This window comes from Motacilla alba, chromosome 2, assembly GCF_015832195.1.
Source record: "Motacilla alba alba isolate MOTALB_02 chromosome 2, Motacilla_alba_V1.0_pri, whole genome shotgun sequence".
NCBI classification, from domain to species: Eukaryota; Metazoa; Chordata; class Aves; order Passeriformes; family Motacillidae; genus Motacilla; species Motacilla alba.
This window is the reverse complement of record NC_052017.1, coordinates 44,232,694-44,251,321: the sequence shown is the minus strand read 5'-3', so window position 1 is coordinate 44,251,321 and position 18,628 is coordinate 44,232,694. Positions and strand designations below refer to the sequence as shown.

Sequence of the window (18,628 nt, the reverse complement as noted above, 5' to 3'; positions counted from 1 at the left end):
CAAGGTTTGCATTCATTAGGATTGATATAAGGTTAATAAAAAGTCCCAGCATTTCTGACGGTGCCAGCAAAGAGTACCACTTTCATCTTTCAGTTTTCTCTGTGCTGAATCTCTGCAGATCTGTAACCTAGGCACCTGTAGATATCTGAATATATTGGACAACAATGTGCACTGTGGAAGGGGCTGATCCCAGGTTCCCCACTAAACTAGCTGAACTGTGTCACTTGAAATGCTGAGCTCCTGGAGGAAAAAAATAAAAGGCCAGCGTGGCTTCCTCTTACTGTTTCGGTTGTGTTTCATGAATCAGAATTAGCTATGGGTTGCTGCCACCATGGAGGTGTAAAGAGTTGTGAAACCCAGGTAGTCAAGCATCATTTTGATGCAGATGCACACCAGATGGGGTAAGACAGTACAGCCCCTGTCCTTGATTTTTGACTGAATAAAATTTCTTCCTGATTACATGCTGGTTCTGATAATCACCATTGACTTTTTTTCTTAGGCATTGTGTGGCAAATCTGGAACATAAATTTCAGTGAGAAAATAGGCATATCTTGGAATACTGCAGAAGCTGTATTGTTTCCCCAGGCCTAGGGCTTTCAGAATAAGAAGATACATTGGAATGAAAGAAGAAATTATTTTTATTAAGTAATGGTGCACGTACATCTTTGTACTTTTTTCCGAGGTCCACGCAAGGTTCTCCACATATTTGTTGTATCATTAGGGCCCCACATACAGACCCTCACTTGTGAAATGATGCATCTGCTTTCTTGAATCTAAAATTTGGCACAGGAAGGCAATTTAAAACTTGAGTTTCTTAAGAGAAGTGTCTAAAGCTACCTTGCACACAGGAAAGAAAGATGACAAAAGGGAGCTCAACCCTCCTATCCCCTACTGACGTAAACGTCATTCTGAGGAAAGTTTCACCTTCCTTCCGAAGGTCAGATTGACTAGGAAAAATGAACTTTTAGTTTCTTAAAGGACGTTTCCAAGCAAGGCACTTCAAATAGTGTATTTTTCTGTTCTAGTCTTGGTCTCTGAGCACCAGCACCCCTTCCACTTTGCTCTAGATAAAAAAGCACATTGTGCTTCTTCCTGTTACAGCTGTCAGCATTATAATGCTTACTTTGTGCTTGTTCCCTGCTAAAAGCTGAAGAGATGACACATTGTAAACAACAACATCTCTGCTGTGGAGACCAGCTTTGCATACTGAGTTTTGTATTTACAAAGACTTTTAAAAAAGTGAGATCAATTTACAGATTATGAAATATCAAACGGAAAAGAAAGAAATTTTATTATTTTATTTGTATTCTACTTTCCCATTATTATTTTTTGTAGGGAAAAAAGGGGGGAAGTGAAAACAGAAGAGTAAGAGCATGTCCTTTTCCTGATCTCAGGGGCCATGAATACTTTTGATATGAAAACTGAGATGTTCATACAAATCTCAGATGCCAAAGTAGGGCTTTAAGTAATATGTGTAACTACTATCTACACATATTTTTGTGAAACTTCTATGCAATCTACATAGGAATTTCAAAAAAAACCCAAATAGATATAAATTTTGTTATGCATCCATCTATCTATCTATCTATCTATCTATCTATCTATCTATCAGTCCATCTCTCTATCCATCTCTCTATCTATCTATCTATCATCTATCTATCTATCTATCAATCCATCTCTCTATCCATCTCTCTATCTATCTATCAATCATCTATCTATCTATCTATCTATCAATCCATCTCTCTATCCATCTCTCTATCCATCTCTCTCTCTATCTATCTATCTATCTATCTATCTATCTATCTATCTATCTATCTATCTATCTGTCTCATAAGACAGACTGGGAAAATTTTACTAATTGGCAATGCTTGTTATTTATGCAGTGCTTAGAAATATTTAAAAAAAACAAACCTGGAACTCCACAGATATTGTTCTGGTCTACCAGAATCAGTCTGGTGCTAATGCAGGACTCCCAACATTTAATTACTTTGAAGAGGCTCCTAAAGCATTTCTTTCAGCAGTTCTTTAATTAATCTCTTTCTATAATGAATGATAATAGAGCCTTCATCCCCTCTACAAAGGGCCTATAATTCTAATGCCACTTTCAAGGTTTATAGCCCGCGTAGATCATATGCATTAGACAAGAATAATACATGATTGTACAGAAATGCAAGTTATACTGCAGGTATTTTAGGAGCACAGATAAACCAAAGGAAGATTAAGGGGATTTGACAACATGACAAAATTGCCACTGCACAAGGACACCCATCTCTAGAGTCTTAGTTCTGTATTACTGTGAGGGGAACAATCAGTGGACTAAAATACCCCTTTGATGAGCGTAATTTGGCAACAATTTGCAAACATGATAATGTGCCTTGTTAATTCAAGGGCATTCGACACAGCTATCTTGACATTTTCATTGCAGGAGCTGTCAAGAATAATCTGGAAGAGTAAAAGAGTATTATTGGAAAGTGCCTCTTTCCCTTCAGTAATCTAATAATCTATAGTGGTAAGGTCAAGTAATTTTTAATGATATAGCCTTTAATCCTCTATCAATTACTACTTTTAATTGCAGCTGAGCTGCTGAAATGTGTAGAGATCTTCCTGGAGTTAAAATGAACAGCTGTAACTCTGCTCTGAAGAGTCCACTATTGCCAAAGAGACAGCAGTTCTTCCCTTGCTCTATCACCACCTCCCTGGAAATCAACTGGCTGCAAAACCAAAAGGTGCTGAGCCCATTACACATCATGCCAAAGATCTGGTTGATAACTCATATCCATGACAAACCGAGCCAAGATTATTGGAGATTTTTTGTGGCTTTTTTTTACTCTACACCTACTACTTGACTTTGACTCCCCATGTTTCCAGCTAGCTAGGTACACTAACAGCTGTGGATATATTTTCTAGATAATTGTGACTATCTCTATGGGCCATGGACTTTTTAAAATACCAATCAGTCTGACACCAGGTACCTTCCCCAGGGAGAAGGGAACACCTTTCCTGGGAGCCCTGAAGGCCTGCTCAGATCAGGGCGATCCCAGTACCGAGCAGCATGGTCCAGGCTGTAACATGCATACTGATCACTTCCAGTCTTTTGGGTAGACTAATAAAAGTACACACATTATTAAAGCCAAAGTACAAATTTCATAGCCCACCAGCGACTCTGAAAAGTTGCAGTTCTCCATATTATATTAATTATATTAATTATATTAATTATAATATAATACAATATAATATAATATAATATAATATTATATTATATTATATTATATTATATTATATTATATTATATTATATTATATTATATTATATTATATTATATTATATTATATACAGTTCTCCCAGTTATATTTCATATAACAAATTTTGCTGAGTTACCTGAAGAACTCATGACTCTGCTTTCTGATGGCTTCAGAGGGTTTGTTTGGTAATGGCAGAGTGACAGCTGTACTGATTCTGCAGGGTAGTACTGCAAGACTCCAGCTCTTTATAAAAAAAACAAGTAAATCAAAACTCAGTGTACTTCACATCAAGTGAAGACTGCATTTTATTCCTCTCTCTATGTGTAGGACTCTCCAGAAGTCTAAAACAAAGATGCATATAATGACCTCACAAATAAGATCAGTGTAATTCAGAGAATGAAATTAATTCTTCAAGGCCTGGCTTTGTTTGTCACTTACCATCACTGTAGTTTCTTTTCATCCTTAATTTTTGCTCCTCTCCAGTATTTCCTATAAAGAGTTTTATTTAGAGGAAAAAATAAAAAGAGGGGTTTATGCATCCATTATTTAATGATGGACTTCTATCCTGGGGGGAAATAGGCAAGAAGGATTCTGATGGCAGAGTGAAGTGAATTAAAGATCAAAAAATTTCCTAAATTTGGCTGAGAGTTTATGACTTAATTTGCATAACTCTGGTTTTAATGTCAGTGACTTCTTTCCTGATTCATTGTTGGGATTTTTTTGTTTTCAAATTTAATTGCTTGTGTATTAATTTTCACAATTCTGGAGCCAGCATCCCTGTGAGATCTAATTTAAGGACTGTATTTCCTCTTTGGAAAATAAGAGACAATTTCACAAAGAGAAGAAAAAATCAAGAACCATTTAAAAATGGTTAGAAAATCAAAAATCAATGCCATTTTTTATATAACATACTTTTTATTTCTTTTCATAACAGCATTTCTTTTCTGGGGCTTCTTAGGACGGCTTATTGTCTTTACATACTTGCCTGCATGCAGTTTTTGGACTCTCACCGTCACAAAAGGCTAGAAGAGGCACCACAGGCTGCTCAAACTTGCCTAAGTGGACCTGATACACAAGGAGTATGCTTGGGCTAGGCAGAGGGAATTCTAGCCTGCTCCACCTCCTCGCTGGCTGATGTTTCCTGGAAAGAGCAAAGTAGTCTGCATATCACACTGCTGTAGGAGCAACCAAATTGTACCTCATCAGAGGTGTCTTAACACAGTGCATATACAAGGTACGTGCAGAACTATATTTTCCAAATAGGAATCATTATAGGGATAAGAATCAGGTGCCAAAAGTTGTGTAACCTGCTCTCTGAGGTTTATTTTGTGCTCTGCTTCTCAGTGCTGATGGTGCGGCCCCACAAAATCTGCGCAGTGGCAAAGCTGCTGAGCACCAGGTGAAGGTGAGCCTGAGGAGACACAGGATCACATCCCACAGGAGGGAGCTGCTTTAATTCCCCTTTGTAGCAACGTGGGCATGCACAACTGGTGAGCAGCAGGGCAAACCACAGGACTGGGGCTCTTGTTGCCAAGCCTTTGCCTCCTCAGTGCAGGATGAACAAGGTGGGTGGCTCAGCTGATGGATAAGCATCCTCTTGCTTTCACCACAGGACAGCAGTTTGTACACCACAGTTAACACCACATCCAAAATATGTCTTAACAATGCCTTTCCTATCTTCCTCCTTATTTGTCCCCATTTTTACTAGTGGTAACTAGATAAGGTTATGCCAAGCATACCTACTAAGTGGAGTCTCTGCCTTTATTTTCCCACCTTTCTTACCTCTTCTGGAAGAAAAAACAAAGCTTCCAAAAAAGAGTATTTAAAAAGCCTTATTACTATAAAATGAAGCACAGAGTAGGACAAAGAATTGTAGAAAAGGCAGATTGAAGATGTAATGAATGTTTAATGGAATTATGAGAAGCTTATGGATGCTCAAGTGCTGGAGCTTTGTGGTTGCCTAGGACATCCCAGAAAACGCAGAGGTGTCTGAAAAGGCAGTCGGAGTTTTGTGTGATGAAGATCCGCCCCAAGGAGTAGCAAACATTGTGTAGATCTGATCTCATAGAATATGGAGTCTTCTGATTTCCAGTTAAACTGGTAAGAGCAGAGTGCCCCCACATAAACAGAGGTCTAAATCTGGCTGTGTTCCTGGTGAAACAGAAGTGATTACCTCCCACATATCTTTTCCTAAGGCTGCTTTGTTCTTGGTTCCTAATTTCTTCACTGGTGTAAAACAGCCTGGCTCCATCACAGGTAATAAAGTGAGGCCCATTTTTACTGCAGCTGGAAGTTTCCTTTAGCCCAAAACTGTTTTTTTTTTTGAGGGCACACTGGTCTCCTTCCATGGCACTGATGGGTAGCCATGAAGTGCTGCCCACCCTAAGCACGAGGTGTTCACACTGTGGGAAAGCCTGCAAGTACAGGCCATAAGAGCTGAAAGCCTAAAATATATTGTACCTGAGCTGGAGGAGCAAAAAAATCATCACTCAGAGTTCTAACTTTGATTAGTGATTCCTCTTCTGCTCTGCAGAGAAGAAGCCCCAAAGAAATCACTTCTCTGTGCTGTTTGAAATTAAATTAAAAGAACTAATGTATGCTTCTGAAAAGTGAAAACACTACATCTCTGGAAAGAGAATGAAAGCAAATAAGCTTTCAGTCATGGTCTCTGTCAGATTTACAGGAGCTCCTGTTCTACCCTGTAAAAACCTGACTGTGTGATGCTGGATTAAGGCTCCCCCTTAATCAAGACAGGAAAACATTCTGTCAAAGTACTCAAGAAACTCACTGCAGAGTCATATTCTTACAAGGTCCTTTCTGGCAAGCGAGAAAGCCACTAACAAAGACTTTCCTGACCTCTGTGGGCACATTAGACTTTGGATGCTTCTGCTTCCATTTCTACCTCTATCTGTCTTGCTGACTGGACTAAAAGCCCTGAGGGTTTTGGCTCTGCTCTGTCACAGCTCTCCTTGCAGTATTGTAAACCCCAGCAAGATGTAGGAGACTGCAGACCATATGTGTGCGTGGGGATAGGTTGAGAGATGATTTATTTTAAGGCCAATGCATTATTTCCTGACAGTAACTAACAGGAGAGTTACACTCAAAAGATATTCTGGAAAGATTGACTTTTGCAGAGTTGGGAACACTGACTCACTCCTGCCGTCCTCTTAATTTCCAGGGCATGATGCAGAGGTGAAGGAGAAGGATGGGAGTGATGTCTTCCTTTTGCTGTGATAGAAATAAGGGCTGGTTTCTGACTTGGCTCCCTTCCTGAAAGTTGCCAGCATGAGATGGGAGACTGCAAATAACAAGTCACAGATAGGTGGCTTCTGGTGCATAGAAGAGATAGACAAAATTTTCAGTTGTCTCACTTTCAGACAACTGCCTAAAATACACCAAGACCACACATTCCCCAAGAAAGAGAAAGAAAGACAAGATTAACTGGCTTTCATATGATCTTCTCAGACTAAATCTAGAGTAGGTAGAATTACAAGTGTCATCAGAGATAAGTTTAGTTAAGATGCACCTACAGAGATATAACTTCTCCAAAGAAGAGGTCTGTTGAAATTTCCTGTAAATGCCACATTTCACGTCTGCTGCTAAATTAGTGCATTTGCTGATGGAAATGCTCCCATTTTTTCCTCATGTCTCACAGTGCAAGTGCTGTCCTATCATTGGGTTGCATCACATCAGAGTAATGCAGCTGAAATGAATGCAGTAACATTGGAATGCAGCTGTGTTTACAGCAATGAAAATCTGAGGAATTGCACTATTTGGGCAATGGAGGAAGGAAAGTAGATTTAAAAGAGCTATTTGGAATGGCTGGTGCTTTAATCTTGCTTAGATAAATTATTATTTTTGTATCTGCATTAAAAAGCCAATTTTACTCTCTCTATAACTACAAGAAGATGATTTGATGGCTGTATTTGGAAATACTTTAGATAACATTGGATGCAAAGAAACAGCATTCTAACACAAATTAATAAGGTGCCAAATCTGTAACAGTAGTGAATTCCTCACAAATACCTTCACTGATGCCTTATAAATGAAAACTTGTCTCCTGGAAAAGTTTTATTGAAAAAGTTGTTTAAAGTACAATCCAGTTATTCTCAAAGGTTATTATGTAGTGCAATGTTTTCATAAGGTGTATTCTGTAAAAAGTTATGATCTCCTCATTGAAGAACAAACTCTTAACTGGGACATACTTTTGTGTATTTGTCTGAAAACTAAGATATTACATTTGGAAGCATCATCCCAAAGAGCTGCACATCTAAGGGTGAAAATTTAATTTGGCATCTGAGCTGGGTCACATCACCAGGCTAAATCTTATATTTATAAGTTCCCCAAGACATAAGCTGGGAATGCAGGGAGACTTAGCAAACCTGCCCCAGAAAAGAAGCAAGTCAGTGTTGTCAGGACGTTTTTATTTTCCTTAGAAATTAAATGAGTCATAAGCATGCAAACAGTTAAGTAAATGAAGAATAAAAGCAACACAAGAAATGATACACAAAGACAAGTGATTGACAAGTGATTCCAATACTTCACATCACAAACTCAAGCAAAGGCAACCTCAGCCTTTACTACAGAATCACCAGCCTAGGCAGGATTCTCCTAAGTTTCAAAAGGCAAATTTCAAAGAGAATTTGGATATATCTCCAGATAGGAACCTCAGCATAAACAAGTACTTGTTCTCTGATGATTGGAGCAAAGGCAACACAGAGGGGGGTTGTTATAGCAGTGTTACATCTAGGTACTAAAATATTGCTCAGTGTAGAAAAATATATGTTAATCCATTTCCAGGGGAAAAATGTCAGCTATATCCCAGTGGAAGGGAAAAACACTAACAGCAAGTGGTATTAGAAATAAATCAGGTGTAAACTGTCTGGCTGCAGACTCCAGGGGAAGAAAATAATACACATTGTGAGTTTAGTTTTCCTGCTGCTGCAAGGCCCTAGTAAGACAACCCCTAGAGTTTTAGGACATTTTAGTAGTTTCAGCTGTTAAAACCAAGGTTGGAGTGGCTGACAGATTTCAAAGGACTGATGATGATGATGATGATGATGATGATGATGATGATGATGATGATGATGAGTAAAAAGCCAGAAGAAATGAAGGTTGACTTCTTATTTGAGAAATTGTAAAAAGCTAATAAAAACAGCCCCCAGAATTAGTGGCAGACCTATGCAGAAAATTATTATATTCTCAGGAATTCCCTTTCACTAGCAAATGCCTGAAAAAAAGGCAAATATCTCCATCTTCTTGAGGTGTTAGTAAATCATCTCAGCCCTGCAGCTGCAGCCATCCTGGGCAGCTGGTGCAAGGGTCACTCTAGCTTTAGCAGCCAGCCTGTTTCACTGGGCTGTGGAGCAGACCTATGCTGCCTCTGTTACCTCCTGAAAAAATACTTTTTAAAATGGTAACACAACATCTTTGCCTTCACATCGTACTTCTTGAGCTAAGCTCAACCATACTCTGACTATGCCTCATTTGTCCAAAGAGTGTTTAAAGAGAGGTTTCAAAATGCAAACAGAATCTAATAAAATCTAATAACCACTATTCAGTGTGTGACCCAAAAATTTTGAACAAGAGAGAGAGACCCCATGGTCAGTGGAGAAATACTGTGAAAAATACAATCTGCATTGTGCATTTAAAATCAGATGTTGATAATGTACTATATGACATGGTCCTAGGTGGGAAAAGAAAGAAAAGCCTTCCTTCTCACAGTGTCAAGCTGCCTACTCACAAAAATAAGAAACTATAAAAAAAAAAAAAAAAAAAAAAAGGGGAGAAAGAAAATATTCAGTCTGTTTTCCTATTGAAAATACACAGTCATTCCTAAAAGTCTGAGCAAGTGGCCAGAATGAACTTAATAATCACTTTTGATCAGAGGACTTTGCTGTATTATCTATATATTTATTTATGTATCTGTGCACACTCACAACCAGCAATCAGGCAGGAGTCAATGTCTTTATTCCTAATGTGTTGTATTTTTTTAATGTGGCAGGTTAATATTTGATCTTCTATCAATAAATCTCTCTATACTAAACATACAAAGGTTATTCCTGGAAAACACAACCTGGCACAGCCATAAACTTACTGTGGTTGTTTGTAGGAGGAAAAGCTCACTGATTGGAGAATTTCACAGCAATCATGTGAATATACTGATGCCAATCCCTATTACAGTTATTGTCACAGGTGATGTTACAGATCACTATTTGAAATATTTGACTTAGGAATTTAATATTATCTCCTATGGACTCTGTCTCACCATCATAGTAGCTGAATGGCATTGATTTCTTCTGTATCCCCCTGCTTATCTCAAGCTATTTCATTTTGCTTGTCTTATTGATTTTCACGTTCACTTCATACATTATCTTACTTTATCTTACTGGAAGCTGGTAATGAATCAATGTGGCCACCTGAATTCATGCTCTGTTGTAACCCCTGGGAAAGAGCCACTTACAACCATCTACATCAAAATGTCCCTAGTAGTTACTGCACACATCCAAACAAGGGATGACATATTTGTCTCAACACAACTCACAGAGGGAAGGCCTCTGCAGTCTTTCTGCTGTGTGCATGTGTTTTTAAATGCTTGCCATGATAATATGGATTTAAAAGGAAAACACTGGAGCAAGCCAAAGAGACCTCAGTGTGAGCCCTTCATCCTAAGTAGTTCAGTTATCTGTGGCTCCTTTTACAACCTCCTGCCTGTAAGTTGTGTGCCTTTCTCAGAACCCCTTCTTTTCCTACCTTCAGCCCAGATTCTAGCTCTTATTCTCTGCTTGCATTGTCCCCAATGTGCCACTGTTATTAGAAGGGTCCCATTAGCAGGAAAGGAACATCCAAAGTACTGATAAAAGTAATAATAATTCTGCAAAACAATGTCAGGACAGCTGTGATAAAAAATTGTCATTATTTTTGCTTCCTGTTGTTCTTACATCTTTTGGTAACATTAAAATTTAATGGTTACTTCATTCCCATAGATGCACTCGTTTATCCAGCTGGCCTGCTGCAGTATATAAGGATATTGATGCAGCTTTCTGCTGTACAGAGACAGGTCTGGATGAGAAAAGAGGATTTGTAGCTGAATCTGCTGCTTGAAACTATTAACACAGAAAACTAATTTCTACTTAAAGATGCTTTAAATGCATACTTGAGGGAAAAAAATATAACATCACAAACACCTTAAATTGACCATCAGCTCAGTAACAAAAAGCAGTACGTTAAATATAAGGATTTCTCCTAAGAGATTTCATGTGAGCTAAAAGTCAGCTTGGCTGAATAAAATTAGAAGACACATTTTAGAGCTCTCCAACATGAGAACCAACACTTTGTATATATAATGTTGAGTGATTACTGGCAGTAATTGCATGCCTCATCAATATGTAGACTCACACAAACCTCACCGTGACCCTCACTGAAATAAGGTTCAGGCAGACAATTTTAATAGAGGCCTCCAGGGCCCCACAGAACAGGGCAGTGGAGCCTGCAGGTTCCTGTTTTGTGTCATCCACCTGTGTTTCCCGTGGGACATTGCACCAACTGTGTCAGATATGGTTCACATCTGGTTGTTCTGGCTACCCACTACAGGATTCCTCAGATGGAATAAAAATGAGTTTCCATGACTGCATTGTCAGAGCAGCCTCCTATGAAAAGCCATGTTCAGAGTGTTTGGAAAGACTTCAAGGTTTGATTTGCAGATATTGAGAGTTCTCTCATTTCCATCTAATTCACTAAGGGGCAGATAGCTAAATGCTCTTCTCTGCCCTGAACAGAGCACGAGCGCACTGGTCACAAACTGCCAGGGATTACTTTGTTAGAAAACAGCAGCACCTCAGTGTTCCTCTGCCTCTTCCCCTTGGGCTGTTTGCCAGCAGATGCTCTCCTAAACATGGACAGACAGGTTGAAACTCATGCTGAAGAATTACAGAAAGCAAACTGCCAGAGAGGAATGAATGCACAAAACCAGTATGCCACCCCTTTGTACATGAAGAGCAGTGTAACCCATCTGCCAGGGGTTGCCTGTGAGAGTGAAAAGGGTTCAGCCATATGACGTGCCTGTAAACATTCCATCCCCAGCAAGAATCCTTAAATTAGCCTGCCCTAAGATCCTCATCAGGCACCTGGAGAGTAGATTACATTGGCTGGGCTGAGCAAAACCTTGTCCAACTCTACCTTTCAGGTGCACTCCGTCAGGTTCTTGGGCAAAGACTTTACATTCATTCAAGAATTCATTCATTCAAGAAGAAGGAGTAAACCACTTGTTTAAAAGCAAAACAGGTGAACAAAAGAATCAAAACCTCCTATACTTGATTGCCTTTACAAGCTGTTTTGACTTTAAAATAGAACAAACAAACCAAACCCTAAGAGCTACCACAAGGCTTACCAGCCTTGCAACTAAACTGTGAGTTGACAACGTTTGGTTTTGTTAGCTCTGACATGGCTAAGTGAAGAAAAGATTTGTTTTACCTGCTCAGAAGGCCTCCCCCATTTAAAAGGAAAAACATGCAATGAATATACCCTCCTCTTGGTTGAGTATTTCTATTTTCAAACTCTCAGTTAAGCTTGAATAAGTGGGCCATACAATGATGTCTGTGGACCAGCTACCATCATGATTCACAACTGTGAGAGCAATTCAATAAGCATCTCTTTTACCCAGTGTGACAGGGACATTTCAAAACCCCTACAGTTCCCGAGATGCCTGCACCAGGAGCCCTGCCATGTTAAGTCTAAGGACATTCACAAGCTACACCCCACATCTGCAGCAATTTACCACCAGTAGTTAGTAACCCCTTGAAAACATTTTCATAGTTCTTCCAGATAGTTTTACTAGAGACCTAATGAAAATGATGTTGTTTGAGCAAATAGTCTGTGAAGGTGTCTTAAGTAATTGTATTTTTTGGCTGTGCTTATAATTTGCAGTTCTACAGGCTGCTTCCCAGTGACAGGGAAGCAGTGGCAGGTTTTAATCCTATTTCTGCTCAAATGAGCTCCTGAAAAGTGCAGTTTTTAGTGCCATCTAATGTCTGCCCAGACTGCATAACCTCCTGCTGGTACAGTGTATCAAACTAATTTCATTTGAGCATGGATTCCCCTGAACCTGCTGACCCACAGCAGGACTCCTGATTCATTACCAGTTCCCATTGCAGGAACTTCCCAGCTAAATCCTTCCCAGATCGGCTCATCTCAGCATCACCCTGCAGCCTGGGAGTCCCACAAATGCCGGTGTCCCCTGTGACTGCTGGCTAGTGCTGCAGAGGGAAAAGGTCAAAACGACCAACTGTGTTTTCTCAGATATTGGGGCCGGCAGTCAGCTCTAATACTTTCTGGATCCAGCAGCTGACACTTGCCATGGCACATAGGAGCTTCCAGGAGAGGGGCTGGGAGAGCCTCAGCTCTAGACTGAGTGGGTGTGAGTGACTGTTTTGGGAGTCCAGCTGGTAGTACCAAACTAACTCTGCTGCACTGTCCCAGGCCCTGGGGGAGGTCTCATACCAATGGTCCTGCAGGAGAAGGTTGAGGGTTATTGCCGTGGCTGTGTGGTACCTGTTGCTTGATGGCTTGTGGGTTACACAATCTGTGGGGCAACATTAAGGAGTGATCCTGGCCTCCTCTCACCAGCCCAATTTGGAGTGACAGGAGAAAAGTCCACCTGGTACAGCCATCAAAGACAGTGGACCACAAATCCCTGGTGTTTGGCAAAAGGGAGAAGGGGACTCAGGTACCTCCATCCTGGCAAATGGCAGGGAAGGCTGATGTCTATATCTTATATATGCTGAATTCAAACTACTGGAGGGGACTGCACAGGCACAGCAGTGTCCTTTCACTTGGGATTCCAAGTTCTTTTTTCAGCATTCTTTTCTACCATAATGGATTTGCACAGCACTTAACTGCATTCTAATTGACCAGAACTACTAATTGTGTTATAATTAAATTGCAGTCTAATTTTACTGAGCTATGACTGATAGAACACAAAGCTACAGAAATTAAACTACATCAAAAGGAAACTGCACTAAACATTGGTGTGAATATTAGACTGAACAAAAGTGGCAAGAGACCAGTACCACAGCCAACACTATTTATAGAAATGAATATTTAGGGCCTAAGAGAATCTAAGATAGTTTTTTTTAATGTGTGTTTTTGCCACATCCACCACTCTAAAATAGAATTTGGATTTCAGTTAAATGGACAAAAGCTGAGGCTGTCAGATGACACTCATTGCAGGTATGTTGACTGAATATTTACTGTTGGTTTACTGGTGGAGCTGAAGCTCATACTTGTAATGGCCATTTTTCTACCATCATATTTCTTCTCTCTTGCCAGACCAACTATTTCATTTAGTGTGTTGTAGAAAAGTCAGCTTATTGTGCAGATAAAAGACCAAGGGCGTTCATTGTGAAGGCCTAGAACTAGGTCATTCAGTTCCCCTTCCAGATTTAATCTTTTCTCTCTTTTGTACTAATGAATCTGCAGTGGAGGTGGCTTTTTACATTCTTTGGGCATTGAAATGAAAGCTGCCAACACTTCAGCCCAAGTGAAAATATGAGAAAATGCTCTATTTAATGCTGGAGAGAAAACATCTGGAGGTCCCTGTTGTCATGCCAGGTTCTTTGTAGAGATTTTGCTTTTCTAAAGCAATTGTTCACTCACATTTTTCCAAGAGCTACATTTCAGAAGGGGAGCCGAAAATTATATCAACCTCCCTCAATACATAACAGGGACCACATACTGCACCAACAGCATTGATATCAGGGAACACTCCCTTTGTGTCCATCCCTTCTGCAATCTCTCCCATTAGTCAGTAAATCCAAAATCATCTGGGGGTGTAAACTTTTACACCACCAATGCCTAATATTATTCTCTTTGTGGCACAGCAGTAGGGACAAGTCACTATGGCTTTTACCTGGAAATAACCCCATGACAGTAACTTCATCAGCTTCAGCCACTGCTGAGTTTATCATGTGATAAAATGCCTCTGGTCCCCTCTAGGATTTTGCTTTTAAGGGCAGGGTAATCTCACAAGCACTTGTTTTCCCCGTGATTAAACATACCATTTTCAACAATGAAGCTAAAATCCCAGGTATGCAGTAACTTCCATGGCTAGGCATTCTCAGGAGAGCTAACAAGTAGAGGGATGCTTTAATATTCAGATAGAGAACCCACTGAGCAGGAACCTGGTTCTGTTTTTAGCCTGACAGACTTAGGTGATACTTCTTGGAAAGCCTGGCTTGGCTATGGTAGGAGTGATTTCAGCCCAGGGGCCGAAGACTGAAAGCTGCAGATCCATGCCATAAAATATTTTCTTTCTCACTAACCAGCTCATGAGGTTAATATGCAGAGAGTTACTATACCTCCTACATGCAGATAATTTCTCAGTTCATTAAACATTATTGCCAAACTACCAGTAGCTCTTCAATTACTCACCTCTGGCTTACAACTAAGTAAGAGTAGAAATAAACATTAAACATTTTATTCCAAGGAAATTTCATGCTCTGCAAGATTGTTTCAGTTATTTGGTTTCTTTGGTGGGGGTGGACAGAGAGACTGGGTTTGTCTAGAATTAAGTATTTTGTTAATGCTGAAGAGAGATGCATTTATTGGTTCAGCAAGCATTCATTTTGTTTCCAGAATTTGTATAATGGACAGAGCTGACCAGCCCCTTCCCTCCCACCTCTTCCATCACCTTGCTTGATGCTCTCCCTACAGCAATATGAAAATGTTAACCTTGCACCTTTTTTCCCATCTCCGTGGTTCCTTAGGAGAGATCTCCTGTAGACACCTGGGGCCATCCCTTTTCCTGAATCCATAAGTCTGAATTTCAAATCTAGGCACAGCACCAAGGAACTATCAGGAAGTCACTTTTGCTCTCTGTCTTTTCAGCTGAAAAGAGGCTGGAGGGACAGGATGAAGGTTTGAAGAAGAGAGCAAGGAGTCAGAGGAGATTTAAAAGGTGACCAGGTGAACACTATTTCAGCAGGAAAAATCCCCAATAACATTGCTGGTTTTGGTAAGAAGAGAGGACATTGGCAACATGCTAGGGAGGGATACTTGCTGCTGGTAAAGAAAGAAGCGAAATCTTGGAAATTTGATAAAATGCAAAGGTGCCTTTAAAATCACTCTAGGCCCTGCTTATCTGGGTTATTAAATGTATCCAGGTTTACTTATAAAAGGCTTTTTTTCTCAAAAATATGAACAATTTATGACTTTCAGATCTAACCTCCAACATAACTCCATTCCTTCCAGAACAGTTACCAGTCCCGTGAAACCTCAATTTTTCATCTAAACAACAGCCAGACCTAATTTCTTTTCCTACAAAAGATCTGATCAAGGAATCAATTTCCAGCTGGGTCTCAGTCATCAACATTTCTTCAAAAGCAATGCCACAAGTCCTCTGAAAACCCCTCTATTATGCAATACAAATCAGTCCAGTTCTTCAGTTGGGAGCAAACAGCTTTAGTGCTACCTTTTCCCCAGTTGTCAAAATTGTTGTATGACTGCCAATTTGGGGACAGAAATAACATTTATTTAGATCTGTGTTCCCAGCTGTGAATCCAAATCTGAAGCCTTTACTCTCTATTCTGCATTCAAAAGAAATTACTGTAAAATGACTTATGGATGGTGTCTTCCACAATTCAATGGATAGACTCCAAAAGACCAATTGAGCCTGATATCGATTTTTTCCAGCATTATAGCTTCTCCTAAAGACAGACTTCTTTTCAGGATACCTGTTCACCAGGTCTACTGGTCTCAAAGTCAGCCATGGGCTGGGCTCCATCATGCAGCTCTTGACCTCAGGAGAGCTGCAGAGCCCAGGCTACAGCTGATCTCTCTGGTGGGAATCTCTGTAACAAAGTTGAAACCAGCCAGATCTTACCCAGCAGGTAAGAGAACCACACTTTCAGTGCATGACCAAGCTCACCTCTTATAAAAAGCATTGAAGTATCTTTCAGTCTTTAGCAAAGTGAGAGGAAGCTTACACAAAAACTTTTATATTGATAAAGCAACTGACACTGAGCCCACTCAATACATAAAAGGGTGCTACTTCAATTAAACTGACCCAAGATAATCTGTTTAAATGCAATTCCAAATGGTTTTCTGATATCTAGACTGATGGGCTTGGCCTCTAAGTTTTATGAGGAGCTGTTGCTTGCAGCAGTTGCAATGCTCAAGTTATATTTACAGTTTTAATCTAGACGAGGAATGAAATCGTTAAGGATTATGCTCTAATCTATCTGACCTGCAAACTGTTTGACTTGGGATTCTGTATCTTGTAATGAATATGTTCCAGAATTGAATGACACATCTGCATGTCCTTTCTTCCTAGGGAACCTCTCTGCTTCCCAAACAGACAAGCTGGTTCCACTCGTTCAATTTCCTGAAAGGGAAGGCAGTGAGAGGATTAGGGAAACTTTGGGTCAAATAGAGAAGTATATTTAGGTGCCTACTGTCCCACAGGAATTAATGGGCATTCAGGCACTTAAGAGACTCACTGGAGCCTGTTCTTAAGTAATATTGGTAGTTTCCAAAGGTGGTGCAGCAGCAGCTGGGCTGCATCCATGCCTGGGTGTGCATAGCCACCAGTGAAGTCAGTGGGAGGGGACTGACTCCAGAATCAGGATTTTGGCCGTGCTTACTTTGTCATCTCTCAATTCCCATTTGGAGGCAGCTGGGTATCATGTAAGACCTATACCATCAAACCTGGTGGTTCTGAAATTCTGTTCCTACACCCACAAACAATGCTGATTGGTCAAGTAATTTGGAGAGAAGCAGGCACTATCTTGTAATGTCACACAGTGTCTACTACCATGGCCTCCTGGTCTGAGAGCAACTCCTAGCATTGTAACTAGCATGTTTACCCTTACTAGAAGCAACTCATAATTTAATTTCAGTGGTATGATCATTAGTAGATCTTCCTCAGTAACAAAATCCTAGCCTGTTTCCTGGCATTGTTGATAGACCACCTTTTTTCTCTCTGAATTAGCTCAGCTAGATTCCTCCTCACATGTAAGTCTTTGTGGGGAACATGTAAACATAAAGCTTTCTCTTCATGTGTTTTCATACAGAAAATTAGGAAACCCTTTTAGGCTTCATCTGAGCGCTGCACAAGTGAGAGGAGTCTCTGCTGCAGATGGCTTTGTAGCACTTGGTTACATTTACATGTCTGAGTTAGCCTGCCATGCCTACACAGTAAGGTATGTGGACTGGACCACCACGGATCACATAAGGCCCTCTGAGACTCTTAAATCTCTATCATGCGTGACATACTTCAATTAATGTATAGGAAGGTTAAATACTGCTGTGAAGCCGCTCTCCTGAAATGACCACTGTTCCTCAAGACCACGCTGAATGCAGCTGGGGCCAGTTTCTGTCTCAGTAGTGTGAGCTCAGTGCCAGTTTTCTGCTTTTGGCTGCTTTGCTCTCCTTTTTCTCTTTTCAAGTCATGGGTCTTAGCCCTTTGTTCTAGAGAGATCACTACTCCTGCCCCAGGAACAATGAGGTGCTGCCTACTGGCTGTGGCAGCTCTCATTATTTCACAGAACTAAGTGTCCATGGGATCACAGCATGCAGTAGGCTACAGTTGCCAGATCTGAGTGTTACAATGCAAAATGACCTGGCCTACTCTACAAGCCTCAAAAAGAAAGGGGCAATAAGGCATCTCAAAAAGTCCCCTTACTTCAGGGCTAATATTTCCATCAGCAGCTAGAACTTTCCACATAGCTGTCCTTAACAGAACCAGTACACCACAATACCAGGGGAAAAAAATCATTCAGTACCTTCTTATGTTGCAGGAAATGCTATGTATTTGTATTTATTTATTTGTGTGGAAGATTCCCCACAGAGTATTAGCAAGTCCCTCCACATGTGAGTAGAAGATGTTAGGCTACATTTTGGATTAGAGCTTGTTCTGTACTACAGCTGCAAGGATGGCAGCAGGGAGGCTGCTGGACCTGAGTTACTTATGTGTGCTACTTATGGTTTGAGGTCATACCAACAATGAGATCAGGCAGGGCCTTGGGCAGGAACGAGCCCTTACAGCTGCATGGTAGGACATTACTCTCATGGAATGTACCCTCAGTTCTGTGGGGGTGGAACCAACCAAGTTACTCCTGCAGGTGCTGGTGAAAGGCCAATTTGTTTCCTTCCATCACTGAGCCTGGCTTACACTCCTGTACATCTCCGCAAAGATAGGAAATACATCCCTGCTCTAATCAGAAAGACAGACATTATTTTAGGAAAACAGGTTCCAATTACCAAGACATTTCTCTGGAGCTGTGTCTTGGCACTGACTGCAATCATATGCCCGTGAACCAGGTTCTCACTCGATGCAAGTCAACTCCAATCATACATAACTTGCTCTAGAGTTTCAGAAACTCCAGCATACT

The 18,628-nt window shown here is 40.4% G+C and overlaps 1 protein-coding gene across 1 annotated transcript in view; it reads left to right on the top strand.

Moving 5' to 3' along the window:
- Positions 1-4,749: 4,749 nt before the first annotated feature.
- The window catches only part of LOC119698120 (prolactin-releasing peptide-like), a 43,099-nt gene continuing 29,220 nt past the window's right edge, over positions 4,750-18,628 (top strand). The window contains exon 1 of the mRNA XM_038129702.1: positions 4,750-4,807. Within this exon, the coding sequence (XP_037985630.1) occupies positions 4,799-4,807 (9 nt within the window). The 5' untranslated portion in view covers positions 4,750-4,798. The remainder of the gene's footprint in view (positions 4,808-18,628) is intronic.